Source organism: Globicephala melas, chromosome 10 (genome assembly GCF_963455315.2).
Source record: "Globicephala melas chromosome 10, mGloMel1.2, whole genome shotgun sequence".
Classification (NCBI taxonomy): domain Eukaryota; kingdom Metazoa; phylum Chordata; class Mammalia; order Artiodactyla; family Delphinidae; genus Globicephala; species Globicephala melas.
The window spans coordinates 97,257,455-97,274,754 of NC_083323.1; the positions used below are offsets into that span (position 1 = coordinate 97,257,455).

General features: G+C 51.4%; 1 protein-coding gene across 1 annotated transcript in view; it reads left to right on the forward strand.

Moving 5' to 3' along the window:
- Positions 1-16,972, forward strand: part of ANO2 (anoctamin 2) — a 318,066-nt gene extending 301,094 nt beyond the window's left edge. The window contains exons 22-26 of the mRNA XM_060305839.1: positions 2,505-2,657; positions 3,030-3,082; positions 5,060-5,241; positions 15,324-15,429; positions 16,700-16,972. Of these exons, the coding sequence (XP_060161822.1) occupies positions 2,505-2,657; positions 3,030-3,082; positions 5,060-5,241; positions 15,324-15,429; positions 16,700-16,972 (767 nt within the window). The remainder of the gene's footprint in view (positions 1-2,504; positions 2,658-3,029; positions 3,083-5,059; positions 5,242-15,323; positions 15,430-16,699) is intronic.
- The last annotated feature ends 328 nt before the right edge of the window (positions 16,973-17,300 follow it).

The following is a 17,300-nucleotide window of genomic DNA, read 5'->3' on the forward strand; positions in this document are numbered from 1 at the left end:
TAACGTTATTGAGCAGTTATTAAATGGCAGACACCGTTTTGAGCACTTTATGTATGCAAAATCATTTTGTCAACCTATTTGGTGGGTACTGTTATTATCCTCTATAACTGGAGTGACTAAGATGCGGAGAAGTTAAATAACTTGCCTTAATAAGTAGGGAAATCCTATTAGACTGACTTTCCTGAGACTCAGGTCTGACTTTGCATCAGCAAATCTGTACTGAGCCCCTACAGGGAATGGAGCCCTGCCTTTCTAGCGGGAAATGGAGGCATGTGGGTAGATGGTCACAGCGCGGCACAATGGCGGCTGTAACAGAGGGTGGGGAAGGAGTGGAGGGGGTAGCAGCCTTCACCAAAGAGATGGCATTTGACTGTTCTTGGGGATGCATAGGAGTTTGCTAGCTCCTTCCCTCGTGTGCCATGGAAGGGAAGGAGCTAACGTGTCTGCAGAGATATCCGAACGGTGAGAAGCTCAGAGTCCGGGAAGGCAGAAGCATGGCGGTTGTGGGGAGATTCTGGGAGGCGGGGCTAGAGAGGTAGCTTGGGTGCAGATGGTCCAGCCCCTGTGTCCCAAGATAAGGGATCTGGATTCTATCCAGTAAACAGAGGGGAGCCAGCTGAAATGCTTGTGAGTAGGTTAAGTGATGGGATTGGATTACCGGGCACTTGGGGCTGAACAGACGTAGCAGTGTGGGCAGATCGGTCACGAGGAAACCAGGTAGGAGGTGGTTGCAGCTGTCCAGGTAGAAACGATGGGGGCCTGGACTCCTTACGCCGTCCGATTGGCACAGGCCGCCTCCACTCCTCTGCCTGCACTGCTTCCAGGGCCTGGATGCAGTCTATAATGCACCCCGCCTGCAGTGACAGGCCCATCCTTCAAGTCTAAGCTTAGGTGTCCTTCCGGAGACTCCCCTTAGTCCCCACGCCAAGCAGGCTTGAGCTCTCTCCTTGCGATCTCTGCTTTGTCTGGTACATCCTCCCTTCTCTCTTGGCACACGTGAAGTCTCCTTGCACATCTTTGTATATTCCTCTCCCTTGAAGGCTCCTTGAAGGCGGGTCCTTGAAGGCAGGTCCTTGTAGGCGGGTCCAGACCTTTGCCTCCTTAAAGACTTTGCACAGTGCCTGACATTCAGGGAGCTCTGCCTCCTTAAAGACTTTGCACAGTGCCTGACATTCAGGGAGCTCTCGGTACACGTGTGATGAATGAATCCACCTTCTAAATAAAAGCAGCGACTGTGGATAGGGGAAGAGGCCAACTTTGGGAGATGGTTTTGAAGTTACATCAGGGCTTGCAAACACATCCAGCCCACTTTATTTACTGCTTTTGTAAATAAAGTTTTATTGGAACCCAACCAAGCCTGCTGGTCTACATTTGTCTACAGCTGCTCTCACTGTGCAATGGTAGAGTTAGGTCATTATGACAGGACCATACAAATATAGTTACTGTCTGCTCAGCCATGAAAAAGGATGAAATATCGCCACTGGCAACAACATGGATGGACCTAGATATGATCATACTAAGTGAAGTGAGTCAGACAGAGAAAGACAAATACCATATGATGTGACTTACATGTGGAATCTAAAAAATAATACAAATAAACTTATTTGTAAAACAGAAACAGCCTCACAGACACAGAAATATAGTAACTTATAATGGACACAACATTTAAAAAAACCTATAACGGGGGCTTCCCTGGTGGCGCAGTGGTTGAGAATCTGCCTGCCAATGCAGGGGACACGGGTTCGAGCCCTGGTCTGGGAGGATCCCACATGCCGCGGAGCAACTGGGCCCGTGAGCCACAACTACTGAGCCTGCGCGTCTGAAGCCTGTGCTCTGCAACGGGAGAGGCCGCGACAGTGAGAGGCCCGCGCACCGCGATGAAGAGTGGCCCCTGCTCGCCGCAACTAGAGAAAGCCCTCGCGCAGAAACGAAGACCCAACACAGCAAAAAGAAATAAATTAATTAATAAACTCCTACCCCCAACATCTAAATAAAAACAAACCTATAATGGAACAGAATCTGAAAATTATATGTATATAAGAAGATACATATGTATACATACATATATATACATATATATATATATATGATTCAGTTTGAATCACTTTGCTGTACACCTAAAACTAACACAACATTGTAAACTAACTAAAGTTCAATTTAAAAAAAAATATTTACTATCCGGACCTTTGCTGAAGAAGTTTGTTAACCTCTGAGTTCAATGACCAGGGTTAGTGACTGGAGATAAAAGGTAGTGGAAAGGAAGGGGTGGAGACTTTTCCTTTTTTGGTATCTTCTCAACTAAATAGAGCTTTGCACCTAAGTGATGGCACTGACTGCCAGGCCTGTGGGTGCTGAGAAAGAAATGCCCCTACCGTGGGGCAGGACGGAAAGGGAGCCTGAGCCCAAGGTGGACAAGAGTCCCCGGTCAGAAAAGACAGGGGCTAGAGCTGCAAGGCAAACATATGTCTAAATCCTTCTGCCTCTTGTGCTCTTCTTTCTCTTAGTCATCCAGTTTGGTTTTGTCACCCTCTTTGTGGCCTCCTTTCCTCTGGCGCCGGTGTTCGCCCTCCTCAACAACGTCATCGAAGTGCGGCTGGATGCGAAGAAGTTCGTTACGGAGCTGAGGCGGCCAGATGCTGTGCGAACCAAAGATATCGGTCTGTCCCCTGCATCCCTCAGAGGCGACGTAGCCCATCCCCATCCCCTCCCTCCGACCCTCCCCCTGTCTCCCTGGCCGCCCCCCTCACACTATGTCGGGCATCCGGAGGGCTGGAGCATTCCTTATCACCCCTTCGAGCCCCTCATCCTTATCTCCTCGGTGCTGGAGGCCACGGTACCCCCACCCCCCGCTAGCCCCCTGCTTCGCAGACAGGGGTGCACCTAAGCCTCTCCAGACAAGCCTATCCCTGGGGGGCCCGGCAGAGCTCCACTGGTAACTTGCCTGCAAGGCGGCACTCTGACTGAAGCCTTGTCATCACTGGGCTGAGGGTGGGAATGAGGCAGACGCCCTTTTTTTCCCTGTCTTACAGGGATTTGGTTTGACATCCTCTCGGGCATCGGCAAGTTCTCTGTTATCATCAACGTAAGTGCTTGCTTTCATGACACCCTCGCTCTGTGGGAGGGGCTTTCCAGGGGAGCTGAGTCCTCAGGGCAGGAAACCTGTCCTGTTACCTCCCAGCTTCTTCCATTTGGAGCTCTGTTTAAGACAGCGCCCGGCGCCCACCCACTCCCCAGCCCTCGTTAATATCACGTATCACGTACGCGCCTTCTAAGTCATCAGGCTGTTGCCGGAGGTGTGCAGCTTTGTCGTTCATTTCGCTAAGAGCAAGAAAGGCAATTACCCACCAGAATGTGTACCTTGGCCTTAAGAGTCCAGATCAGATCTTTCCTCGGAGCCAAGAATCATGAGGAAAGAATTGCACATATCTAGCCATCTCTTTCCTTTCTTTTTCTACCCTGGAGCTGAACAATACCTGGACCATCGCCCAGGCTGCAGTTCCTAATTACCGTTTCTCCAAGCTGTCAATGTAAAGTCTTAATTATCCCTGGCGCTGCTCGGTTAAGATAGGACATGGAAGAAGAGGGGTCCTCTCTGCTCTGACCTCCTTAACTGCCTTGCCAGATGTGTCCACGTTTCGGAGGAAATCCTGCTGGGCCCAAGCCAGCAGCTCCTTTGGCGTCTGCGTTCCATACGGATGGTGGTCAGGCAGGGCCTCCTCTTCCGTCTCCCGGGACAGTATCTACCAGCTCAGCGCACATCAAGAAAGCCACAGCCCCCTTTCCCTTGGGAGAGAAACGCTGATTCCGGCCGTGACCTGGCTACCGAATAAAAACACATGAGACGGCACGAGGTGTGCAGAGAGGCAGAGGGGATCCGCCCGTCACACGTGGGATGTTTGATGTAGGAAGTGCACGTCTCAAGGCTGAGAAATGAGGTGCAGTTTGATCAGTAGCTGCTTTGGAGTTGTGTCTTCTAGAAAAGAGCCCCTGAGTACCAAGCGCTTTTCATCTACAACAGAACGACAGGACGTTTTACTTCCTTGGCCGTTCTAAGACTTCTTAACTGTAAGAAATGGGAGAGAATAAGAGTCTCACCAAGTAGGATCAGTGTGCAAATTAAATGGGGTGATGAAAGGACTTATGGCCCGTGCTCCATTAATTACAGCTGTGATTATTAGAAGTCCGTTACTCACTCTCAAATATGGTTATGGCCATGCACACTCGTATATACATTTAGAAAACAATGCCTAAACTGCATTTTTTAAAAGGGCTTGAATTGTTGGTGCCGAGGACAGTATAAACACCTGCCAAAAAGATTTAAGATTTTCTTTGCAGAAACTCCCTCCTCATCCGAACAGGCAGTCGTTCCTTTGTCGTTTGGTTTGCTCCATAGACCCTCATAGAGAACTTAGATACGCCAGGCGCTACGTCGGGTGTGTGCGTTTCATCCAGCAGGACCTCCTCCTTCCCTCTCTGTGTCTCACTTTTTCTAAGCAAAATGGATGAAAGAGCGACTTTCATTGTATGATGGGCTAAAAAGCGCTGAGAGATGATGGTCAAACTGAGGTTCACCGTGGAGCCATATCCTTGGTGTTCCTGGCTTTCTCGTGTCCCTCAGGGGCAGATGTGTTCAATATGTGGCCATTTGGTATCCTTGCCTGTCACACTTCAGTGGCCGTCTCACCACTCTCAGTCACTTTCTCAGAAAATCTCCCACTCTACGTTGGCATGGCCAATGCCAGCATCAGTTCAGGTATCTCAGAGATGATTCACGCCCTCCCTCACCCAATGGTCCAAACTGGCGTAGCATCCTTTGCCTCGGTGCTTGTAATTCACTCTTTTGACGGCCCCTGACTTGTGGGTTTCCTTACATGTATCAAAGATGGAAAAGCCAGGTAAGTCAGTGTTGTGAGCTCAGGGGCAAGGACTCTGTATCAATCAGAGCAGTGCCCCCGGATGGAGAGCCCAGGAGGGGACAGTCTCTTGGGCAGATGGACCTGCGTCACCCGCGTGGTGTCCATCCTGACGGTTCCTCAGGTGCTTGTGGTTCTATCCCCAGGCTTTTGTCATCGCGATCACCTCTGACTTCATTCCCCGCCTGGTGTATCAGTACTCCTACAGTCACAACGGGACTCTGCATGGCTTTGTCAACCACACCCTCTCCTTTTTCAACGTCAGCCAGCTGAAGGCGGGAACGCAGCCCGAGAACTCACAGTTTGACCAGGAGGTTCAGTTCTGCAGGTAAAGTAATCGGGTGCAGGAGGGCAGCGAAGGACTAGAAGCAGCAGGTCCAAGGAATTATCCGGACGACTTAGAATTACATCATTATTCTCCTTCGCTTCTGTCTCCTACCCCCAAAGCCCAGATCCCTACGAGTGAGTTTCAGTGAATTGACCAATATGTATTGAGTGCCTTTTGCTAGACACCATGGAGCAGGTAAAAGACGTATATAGGTTCGTCCTTACCGTCAAGGGAAGGTCTGGTCTATGGTCTGTTTGGGAAGAAAACAGAACTGGTAGGACACTGCAGGTTATTCAGGGAGTATGTCTAGTATGGGCCACGAGCCTTACGAGTGTTTGAAGGAGAAGGAGAACAGTGAGGGCCGGAATGGAAAGGGTAGGCTTCTTGGAGGGGCCATGAGGAGTTGTAGGGCAAAACGAGAGAGTATCCTGGGTATGGAGTCAGCCTGGGCCAGGTCATGGGGACGAATCTGAGGTGTTAAACACTTAGGGGCTAGCTGCTGGAGTTGGCAAGGAGAGTGCTTGGGAGATAATAATAGGGAATACTATAGGAAATACAACATAGAGAGCAACTCCTAGGGTAGTATAAGCCAAAGCGGTGTTGAATTTGAATCGGTAGGATGAAGTAGATAATGGGAAATCTCGAAATCTTACAGGAATTTTTTTTTTTTTTTGGCGGTACGCGGGCCTCTCACTGTGTGGCCTCTCCCGTTGCGGAGCACAGGCTCCGGACGCGCAGGCTCAGCGGCCATGGCTTACGGGCCCAGCCACTCCGCGGCATGTGGGATCTTCCCGGACCAGGGCTCGAACCCGTGTCCCCTGCATCGGCAGGCGGACTCTCAACCACTGCGCCACGAGGGAAGCCCCCTTACAGGAATTTTAATGTGATGCAATAGGAAGTTACGGACCTTTTTAGGGCCAGGGAATTATAGGCTGAAGTGTGGGCTTAGGAAAACTAATCCGGTCTCAGAGAGGAAGATGGGCTAGAATTGGGCTAACTCGAGGAGGGCAGCTGAGGTGCTGCATCATTCAGACGTGACCGGTGGTAGGCATGGACCAGAGAGGTGGAAGTAATTCAGAGGGAGGGAGAAGATGAGCTACTTAATGTCATACGTTACAAAGCTGGGTACCAGAGACACTGGAGAGAGCGTGAATCAAGGATAACTCCAAAGTCTGGGCTGAAGCCAGAGGACTGGGAAATTGTGGGTCCATTGACAGGGATGGGGAAGATGCCAAGAGAATCTAATTTATCATAAATTAGATGAATTTGATTCCGATCATGTTGCATTTAAAATGGTGGTCGGAAATCTAAGGGGCAGTTTCCATCTAACACCTAGAGGGAATAGCTGGAACTCCTGAGAGGACCAGCTTAGAGTCATGATGGTAATTTGTCAGCACCGGCATCATTGAAGCCGAGAAACAGAAAACTCTCCACTACTTACCAGAGAAGGACAAAGAAAGAGAAAAAGAGCAGAGGGGAATAAGTTCTTTCAGACTCAGTCTGAACCACAAAAGGGAGAAAACGAATTGGTCTTCCCAACCCAGAGGACTGAGTTCAACAACCTTCCCAATATGTGATTTAAATAGAAGGGTATTCTGGTCCCAGGAGCAATAACTTTAGGGCTTCACACTAGCCAACCAGAAAGGCTCAAAGTCAGGGACCAGATCTAAGAATAGAGAAGTCCATTTATTCACAGATACTGATTCACGTGGCCTAGATGTCTCTAGCATTTTCGCATCTGGGACTGTAACAAGTCGTCACTCGAGTAGGCAGATTGGGCTACTACCCTGCGTTGCCCAGGGCCCACCGCTGGCGGGCCAGGCTGTCTGTCCATGGTGCTGGATTTGGGTCTGCAGATCCGCTGTACAGCGGGGTCTGGACCAGCTGGTGGCCTTTTCTGGTAGCATTTAGATTTGCTCCAGCAGGGTAGGTGAAGTCAGCCAGCACCTTCACATTAAACGAACGGGCACTGAAAAGTGAGGACAAAATCATCTTTGTAACTGAAAGGTACAGAAATCATCTTGTTGAAACTCTCATTCTACATAAAAAGAAACCAAGGCTTAGAAAGTTGAAGAGTTTTCCAAGACCACAGAGGTTTCTAGCAACAGAGCCGGAAGCAAGACTCACGTCTCTCCAGGAACACAAGCTTCGACGCCCACGCTCGGGGGATTGCAGCACGAGTGTGACTTGTCATGTGGGGAAGCGAGGCTAACGCTGTTCCTTTAGTTGGTCTAGAAGCACAAGTCTCGCCAGAGCACCAAGGGACTCTGACCTTGTCCTTGACCATCACATCTTCCAGTGACACTACGAATGTGCTTTCCAGATATATCAGTGGCTTACCCTGGCTTAAACACAAGGGGACTTTAATGCCTCTCTATTGAGTCGACGGTAGTTCTAGTTGGGTAGATTTGATTCAATCTGCCCAAACCAAATCTTTCTCCATCTTCCAACCCTACTGTAGTCAGTGATGACTGTAGTTTCAAACGCTGGATGACTGCCAGCAGCTCCAGGCCAGTATCATACTGTGTCCGAGTCCAGCGGGAACGAAAGCCTATACTTCTTTCCCAACAATCTCAACAAAAGTCCTGCTGCCGCTTGTTGGCTGGGATTAGTACGCACTTCCTATCCAGAGCCGATCGCTGTGGCCAGAAGAATGCGACGCTTTCCATGGTCTTTGGGGCCGTGGGGTTAGGGGTAGGAAGTGGAATTATCTCCATCTGAAGCACGTGATCTCAGACTAGTGGGTAGTTCCCTCCTCCTCTGAGATCTGAAGTCAAGATGAATGGATGCATCTCAACCAAAACAACGGGTGCCCAGGAGACCAGGTGTTATTAGCACACATGGGTCACATCAAGCTTTGCTGTATCTACCGTCAGAGTCACTGGACTTTCCAGCCAGATGTAAAGCCCTGATAACTCTTCCCTCCATTGTTTCCAGGAAAGTAGATGGGATCGTGGCTCATCTGTGGCCTGCTAAGTGGCGGAATTAACACTGGGTGCGTGTGCAGGAAGTGCATGCTGTTTTTCTGTCAAGAAAAACGTACCTGCAGAAAATAGATCATTCAGGAATCAAACCAAAAGCATTTCTGGCACGTCCACCGTTGTTTCTTTACTCCGTACCAGTGGGGATTGTAGGTTCATTGTGCATCTATTTTTGAGGCGTTACTATAGGCTTGGCATTGGTTATATAAGAGGGAACAAGACGCAGTGCCTCCCGCGAGGAGTCTCGCTGGACAGGCGAGATGAGCATGCGCTCAGCGATGAGAACAGAGCTTCCGTACGTGCAGTCGGGCAACTGCAGGGAGCTCTCCGAGCCTTGGAGGAGGAGGCCATGCACCTGACCCAGACCTAAGTGTCCAGTGCCAGAGTGGCCAGAAGGAGAACCTGTTGAAACTGCTCACTCACGGGACCGAGCCGGCCTGGGTGGGAGGGGGCTGTCAGGTGGTGACAGAGGTCCAGGGAGAACAGGGTGTCCCAGGTAGAGGGGCTAGGTCATGCTCAGTGGTCAGAGCTGGAACGAGAGGCGTGAGCTAAGAGAGGTGAGGCGGGGAGAAACACAGAAGCCAGACCAGGAAGAGCATGTTGGTCATGGGGGTGGGGGTGTGTGGACTCACCTTAGGGCACTGGGAACCGTGGTGGGGGATGGAAGGGACTTCTCACTGGTATCATCTCTGACTTCGCTGTGGAGACCAGTGGGTTACATTGAAAATAAAGAGCTGCCCGGACTTCCCTGGTGGCGCAGTGGTTGAGAATCTGCCTGCCGATGCAGGGGACACGGGTTCGAGCCCTGGTCTGGGAGGATCCCACATGCCGCGGAGCAACTGGGCCCGTGAGCCATGGCTGCTGAGCCTGTGCGTCCGGAGCCTGTGCTCTGCAACAAGAGAGGCCGCGACAGTGAGAGGCCCGCGCACCGCGATGAAGAGTGGCCCCCGCTCGCCGCAACTAGAGAAAGCCCTCGCACAGAAACAAAGACCCAACACAGCAAAAATAAATAAATTAATTAATAAACTCCTACCCCCAACATCTAAAAAAAAAAAAAAAAAGCTGCCCTAGTTTGAAATGTAAGCAGATGTCTGGGGAGCGGGGTCATCGAATCATCTAGATATGCCGTCTCAAGTGGGTATACCTTGGGGGCTACCTATCCTAGGTGGATGAGGATTGCTGATGAAGATCTCTACCTACCCCAGGTAGGTTCTCCTCACCGCATGCCGTGTGGACCTGTCTGGCTCGCCTAGTCTCTGGAGGTTGATGCAGTGGAGGCATAAACTACGGATGTCTTTGTAAGCCAGGATTCGTCAGCAGCTGTCGGAAATAGAAATGAAGGGGGTGGGGGATGGAGGGGGCTGGGTGGGGAGAGAGATTGATTCTGAGAAACACAGACAACGCTAGAACTAGCCCCGAAGCCCACGTCTAGAACCGCTCCCGTGATGGGAAATGCAAAGTTTGTCCTTGTTTCCTGGCAAATAGCGTTGGGAACTCGATGACCCTTCTTATTCTTAGCTCTCCGTGACCCCCGGAGATAAATGTGGTCAAATAAAACTGAGGTCTCCGGCTCCAGTCCGGCCTCGCCAGGGATAGAGGTATCTTAAAAATAGCAATAAAATTTAGGACAAGTCTCCGGCTGCCCATTTGAGATGCATTCCCAGCATTTTTGGAGCAACGTCTGCCTTAGCCATCTGACTGCCCCGGCCGGGCTGCTCCGTAAACAGCCCCGTGACGTCAGTCTGCAGGCTTGATTAGTGGTCATTTGACAGGGTCGAGGGACCACTGTATCCTACAGGCTGGATGGTGACTCGAGCTCCTGGCTCAGCGGAGTGGAGCAGAGAGGTCAGTAGGGCAGAACCTGGCCAGGGACCCGGGTCTGAGAGCTCAAGGAGCCCACCTGGGCTTGGGCAACCCACTGGGTCTGTTTAGAGATGCTGAGCGTCCCGAAACAGCATCCTTGGATGGCTCCCGCAGGTTTTTCTGCAGGACCCAAGTTCTTCCCTATCCCAGGGTCCCGGGAGTTCCCTTCCAGGGTTTGCCTGCCTCTCATCTGTTTCTGGCGGAGACCAGAGGGAGAGCCAGCTTTCTGTGGTGGTGCCTTTCCTCACCTTTATCAACACTGCATCACCCCAGGCCTGATTAGTCCGTAATGGCCTGTGCTGTTTTCCCTTGTTCAAAGTCAATTACAGAAGACGCTTTTAAGCAGCTCAGATGGTACAGAAATATCGTATGCCGTTGTGTTCAGCACTAATGTGACATTACTTTCCATTGGGTGTATTAAATTTTGTTTTTTACATACCACTGTTTTGAGCTGAGAAATGCATCTACTAATTGATTTATAACTAAAACATGCATTTATAACTAAAACATCATTTTTTTAAAAAAAGCCATTTCTGAATGTCAGTGACCAACCCCTCAGTTTGTTACGTTGGCACCCTTCCTGCCCGCAGTGATTCTGTTCTGTGATGAACTGTGGCCAGTTTCACTGTCGCTGGTCACCCCTGCAAGTGAGGATGGGAAGGGGTGTCTGAGCCAGGAGCCTCTCTTCCCACTGTGCACCTCAGTTTCCCCATCTGTAAAAGTGGGGACTTGGAATAAATAATCTCCAAAGCTTCTTTTATACTTAGTGTAAAAATATAATCGTGGATGACACATGTAATACGTTACTTTATTCCTGCAAACATTCTAAACATTACAGGCAACCTCTCCAGCTCTGCCCCACCTCCACTCGGCCCCGCCCAGCCCTAGGCATCTTCCCAGCGGTAGCCACGGCGATGCATTTATATGACTCTTTCTCAGACACTGTTCCATGGATTAACTTAAAAATGAATTTATAGAACCTTTAAGATGTTTCACGGACTCGTTTTATAATAATGCCATATATTTTGAGTTAATAGGAACCTTGTTTCTTTAGTGTATAAATTCAGCTCAATGTGACTATTTCATAGGGTTAGAACAATCTAGGTAAAATACGAATGCAGTTTTAAAGCCGAGAAGATGTTGATTTTTGTACCGCTTTCACTTACCGTATGTGAGTCTGCCTGACTGAATACTATACCTGTGCTCCTGGAAGCTTAGTATAAAGATATATTGGAGTCAGCCGAATGGTACCATTAATTGCATCCTTCTTTGATGATGAACTTTTTATTATAAAAGTAATTCTATATAATGTATATGTGTGTGTATATACGTATAAAAGGAAAAGCCCCTCTTCTCAGCCCCTCGCCCAGTCATTCTCTCCCAGAAGAAACCATGGTGTCCATTTCTGCCACTAGAAATTACACTCACGTGTGCCGTCTTCTTTACTGCTCACTGTTTCCCTTTAACATTCAGTGCACACACACGTACACACACGCGCGTGTGCTCGTTTGCTCATGGTGGGCTGAGAGGGCTCTCGCGCGTGCACCTACCGTACACTCGGCACAGAGATGCACGTTTTGTTGCCTCCGTGTGAATTAGAACGCTGAGGTCCAGGGATGTGGAATAACTTTCTCGGCTTCCTACAATTAGTAAGTGGCCCAGCCACTCCAGTGCAGACATGCTTTTTAGACCCTCTAGTCGTTTCTTTATTGGAAGACTCTCCTTATTACAAGCCTACAGGGAACTCTCAAACTCAATGTTAAGGCTCAAAGAAAATAAAGCAAGACTGAGGGATGAGGGTGAGATCTGGGAACCATGCCTAAAGTATCCCTGAGCTTCAATCCCAGCCAGCAGATGCAGGAAGTGACCAGATGTGGAGTTCGCCCAGTGCTTGACCACGCAGTGGGACTTTGGGAGAGCCAGAGCTCTCAAAACCAGGGGAAAGGGTGTGCTTTGGAAAGCCTTGGAGCTAATGGGAATGGAGCAGAAGTTCTCCTTCCCATCAGCCTGAGGCTTCCCTGCTTTGTGCCATTTACCCGGACCCGGAGCCTGAGAGAAGCTCCCTGCAGTTGGGCGTTGGCTTTCTCTTCTTTATTCATCTCAGCATCATGGGAAATTCGGAGCGTCCGAGCTTGAGTGCTCAGAAATCCTCCTGGAAAGCCAGGGGAACAGGGATGCTCCCTGGGAGCAGGGATGTGTATGCTCCATCTTCTTTTAACAGAAGACGCGTATTTCTTAAGTCACCTTCGGTTAAAGGAGGAAGAACATTTATTGAGTCCTCTGATATGTCTGGTAGTATGCTGAGTGGTCTTCGTTCCAGCTTTGTGAGATGCAAAGTCCACATTTCATGGACGAGGATCCTGGCCATCAGATCTTTGGGTAACTGTCTAGAGGATGGAGAACTGAAATAGTGGGGGTGGGATCAGGCCTTCACCTGCTGACTCCAAAGCCCACGCTTTTGCCAATGCTGTTCTCTGCTCTAGGCTTGGAAGCGAAATAGACAGACAGCTGTCACCAGGCTGGCCACAATTAAGTCCACTAGCCACCCTGTCTTTTCTGGACATTTCTAGTCTTAAAACTAATGATCTCTTTGTTTAATGAGTGTCTTCTGATTACTCAGAAACATTTGATACGCTTGACTTCTTAGGATGAATTTTTTTTTTAAATTCTGAAATCAGAGCTTATATTGGAACGTAAATAAGCCATCATTTACCTGGTGGCAGAGGCTTACTGGAATCAGTGTTTCTCAAACGATGAATTCATCAGTGAGTTAGGAAACCACTTCAGTGGGTCATGACCAGCATTTTAAAGACTAGGAGAGTAGAGGATAGCAGAGAACAAGAAACTATCCGTGCACAGCGCACAGCAAGGATGAGTATGTTTTGTGTGTGTGTGTGATTTTTATTTCTGTGATATATACGTACGTGTGCACTAATGTAAAATGCATTGCTTACTCCAGGTCACAGTATTTTTAAAAAGTGAGCTTTGAAAAGAGAAATGTGAACAGATGTATAATTCGTTAAATTGCGTGTTGCTGTTTTCTGGGCATAGCTTGCCCTGTAGTTACTGACAAAGCACCCTTAGGCCATTGGCACAGACGGATTGCAAGCTGAGCTTTCTGGACGTATCTGTGTGTTAATCTCTCCCCAGATCCTTGATTAGATGGGTGTGCCTGCCAGATTCAAAACATGTTGTGGACACTCGGGGAGGGCAGAGTGACGTTTCCAAAAGCTGTAGTGAGTTAGTAGCAGAAGTGGGACCAGAATTAGATTATTTATGGATTCTTTGCAGACTGGAAAAAAAAAAAGAGAGCTGAGCAATGGCTGTCATACTGAGGTCAGTGAGCAGCTGTTCCTTCATTGATGGAGCTAGAAAACAAGGGAGATGGACTCTGACTGCAGCAGCAGGGATTGGGCTAGACCTGGGGAGGGATTTCCTCACCATGAAAAGTAGGGGTGTGTGTGTATCACCCCTCCTCCAGAGGTCTTGAGAAAAGCAAGATAAATTCCCTTCTGCCGTGGGGTTTTGGGGGGACAGCAGGAGGGTGGGTGAGCCTGAGTACTTTTCCCAACCAAATGTCCTTATTCCCTTGGCCACACCCTCCCTCCTTCCCATGAGCGGGCGTGGTCTGGAGCTGGCTGTGTTTCTGTCCGCAGCCGGGGATGGCGAGGATAAGCCCCACGGTGTTCAGCTGGGTCGTAGTTAGCTCTGCATTTCATCCGGATGACAAACCAGGCCTGCAGCAGCTGCGATCAGCTGTTGGAAGAGAGGGACCGGGTGAGGAGGGGGCAGCTCCTGGCCTCTTGCCCAGCCCTAGTCCAGCGCTCAGCACCCACCTCTCCGCCTGCCTCTTTCTGCGGCTGGCTCTCCCCACTGTGATTTCTTCTGCCTTTTGCCCTGCATCTCTTCATCTTCCTGTGTTTTTTTTCTCTTCTCCCCTTTATGTCTTCTTGGGCCATCGGAAGCCACTGTGCTTCTATGTGGTAGAGCAGCGGGTTCATTCGGCACAGGGGAAGGTGCAGAGAGCCCCCACTGCTGAACCCCCTTCCCCAAACAGCAGCTAGTAGTCAGGAGCTTTTCGACAATAGGAGAAAAGCCCAGATTCAGGCAGACTTGGATTCTCACCTTGACTCCACCCCTTGCTGGCCAATCATTGAACTTCTCTGAGCCTCGGTTTCCTCCTGGGTTATTCAGGGATATCCATGCCTTCCTGAGGATCTTGTTGTGAAATGAGGAGACCTCCAGAAAAGCCCCTTGCTTGGGGATGGACACACGCTGCGCGTTCAGTCTATGCTTGTTCTCCCCTGGGCCCCTCCTGGGACAGAGCTCCCTCCCCGCCTTCCTCGGCAGCCGTGCGCCCCGCCTGGTGGCCTGGTGCCACCCCACCTCTGCTTCAGCCCAGGGCTTGTTTTGCTTTTACTGAGCCTCGAAGATTTGTTGAATTCCATGGAGAAAACTGTTCCGTGAAGGGGCATAATTCTTCTGTACCAACTCTTGTTATTTTTCCAGGCTTAGAAAAAAAGGGAGTCTGAGAAAATAAGCCGTTTTTAACATGAGTCATCCCAAGATGGGGGGAAAAGGCAACAGCTCGGACGAGCCCTAGACGTCACCACCGTCTGAGCTTACGTCAGGCACTGACATTTTATTTCTTAAACCACGTGGGCAGGTGATAAAGATGGTTAGTGAAAGGGGATATTGCCCAACCGAGACTCTGAACCACTGCCCTCCTCCCAGAATTCACTCGGCCTTCAGCTTGCTCTGAATCAGCCATCAGGCGAGGCTGGCCCCTCTCCTAGGCAACCGGCTGGGGAGGACACCCTTGACCGTCTGCTGGCACCTGCGTTTTCACTGAGCCCCGGGCTGCGGAGCAATGTACGTGGTGTCTGGGGGTCTCCCCACCCCCTCAGAGCCCACAGGCTAGTGGAGCCAGGATGGCCTCATAGTCCTGGGTTCCTCTTGTGATTCCTGGGCTCCTCTGGAAGGAGAATCCAGAGGAAGCTTCTGGGGATGTTGGAGAGAGTAAGAAAGCCACTTCTAGGCTGATGTTGGCTTTTTTGGACTCTGGCCCTTTTTGGGACGTTGTTGGCTGGGCCGTGGACTCCTCACCTCTGCCTCCTACGCCCCCGAGTCTGAGAGTCAGGGCTTTGCCTTCTGCCTTGACCTTTGAGGCTGCACCAGAGAAGTAGCTCCTTCCCTGCATTTCCTCCCAGTCTTCACATGGCCTTTCTCTCTGCACAGGTTTAAGGATTACCGGGAGCCGCCCTGGGCCCCAAACCCCTATGAGTTTTCCAAGCAGTACTGGTCCGTTCTGTCTGCCCGTCTGGCTTTTGTCATAATCTTCCAGGTGAGTTGTTCAGATAAGGCACAGCAGGTCAGGATCCGGGCTGCAGGGGTACAGGTGGCCCCGTCTCCGGGTTTTCAGGGCGCTCTGTGACTCGGGGGCCTTTGCGTGCGGCGGGCAGCCCTGAGACCCTTCCCTGGGTGAGGGCTTTCATTAACGGATGGATTTGCAGAAGGAGGATAAAGCAGAGTAAGGTTACAGGACAGATGTGGAGTAAGGTGCAGGGTGGAGACTGAGTCCCATGTACACCTAAGACCAGGAAGTGGGCAACAGCGTGGGAGAGCAGAGCCTCACCTCGGGACTCGGTTTAAAAGGCCAGCATCTGACTTGACCAAGCGGCTCCAGATCACTTATGGCAGCCTCTGGGAGCAGCCCTTGGTTCCCAAGCCTTCCCTGGGCCCTGGGAGCACGCAGGGTTCAAGGTCGAGCTGGGGGTGGGTTCAGAGCGTGGAAGACAGATGGCAGGGCTCCGACATCTCTTGGGCTGTCACTGTCCTCCAGGTCTAAGGAGAGGGGGCGTGCGAGCATAAGATGGGCAGGCAGAGGAAACTACAGCTGGAGGGTGAGGGGCAGCCCGCGGCAGGCCTGGGAGCCAGAGCATACGGGGAGCTGCCCTTTAGCGGGCGGTGCTGGCACTGCAGAACGTATTCACCCACTTAAATAGAAAACGCTCCCAGGAAGGGAGGGTCTTATCCTACACTATGGGAGGGGAGGTGGCTTACTGGGGGGAAGGAAGGCACTTACGGATGTGCACAAAACCTCAGAACCGATGCAGGCCCTCTGAGGCAGGGCCCAGGCAGGCCGTGAGACCAGAACGTGGGGTTGGCTGAGGTCGGAAGTCAGTGCAGAAACCAAGGGTCCACCTCCGGTATGGGGACGGAGGGACAGCTGGGAAGAAGAGAGGGGCGGTTGGTTCAGGGAGAGCCCTGCAGGGGCCGTTGGGCTCTGGAGCCCGGATCCTGGAGGCAAGAACAGGACACGTGGGGGCAGGGGGGCGGAGGGGAAGAAGCCAGTTCACACTGTCTGGCCGTGCATGGGAGGGGCGCTCTGGGAGATGGGTGCTGTCCCTACTCCACTTTCACCCGGGGACCCCAAGGGACAGTGAAGCTCGTTGGCTGAGTCGGCCGAGGAGCCAGAGGAGCCCAGAGGCCCCCTGCTCCCCCTCCCCGGGTCTGGGGTCTGTGCCCTCACCGCTGCCCAGCCCGCCTTCCCCGGGGCGGTGGAGCCCTCCCGCCCAGCCTCTCCTCTCACCACCCCCTTCCGGCTCTCCAAGAACCTGGTGATGTTCCTGAGCGTCCTTGTGGATTGGGTGATCCCTGACATCCCCACCGACATCAGTGACCAGATCAAGAGGGAGAAGAGCCTGTTTGTGGACTTCTTCCTGAAAGAGGAGCAGGAGACGCTCAGGCCGACGGAGGAGCCTGCCTGGAGGAGCCAGGGCGCCGGCCGTCGCAGTGGGGGCAGCCCGGCAGCCAGCCCGGTGCCCTCGGGCCGGAGCCAGCCGGGCAGCAGCTCGTCCCTGGGGTCTCAGCACACCAGTGTGTGAGCAGCTGAGACCAGCCCGGGGCTGCGCACCCGCATGGGTGCGGTGTCCGTCCTTCCGCAGGATCTGGCCTGAGGGGCTCTTGAAAAGGGCGTGTGTGTGCGTGTGCGTGTGTGTGTGTGTGTGCGTGTGGACAGAGGTTAGAGACAGGAGGCAGAAGATGGGCGCGGGAGGGAAGAGAATGACGCTGCTTCTCAGAAACTTCAAGCTTGGGTTTCTTTTAGGTCCTCTTTTGAGCTGTATCCTTTGGGCGATTGGTACCCCCTTTTGCATCCATTGGTGAAAGAATTGGGTCTCTCCAGCCCAGAGTCCCAGGCACCGCGAGCCCTGC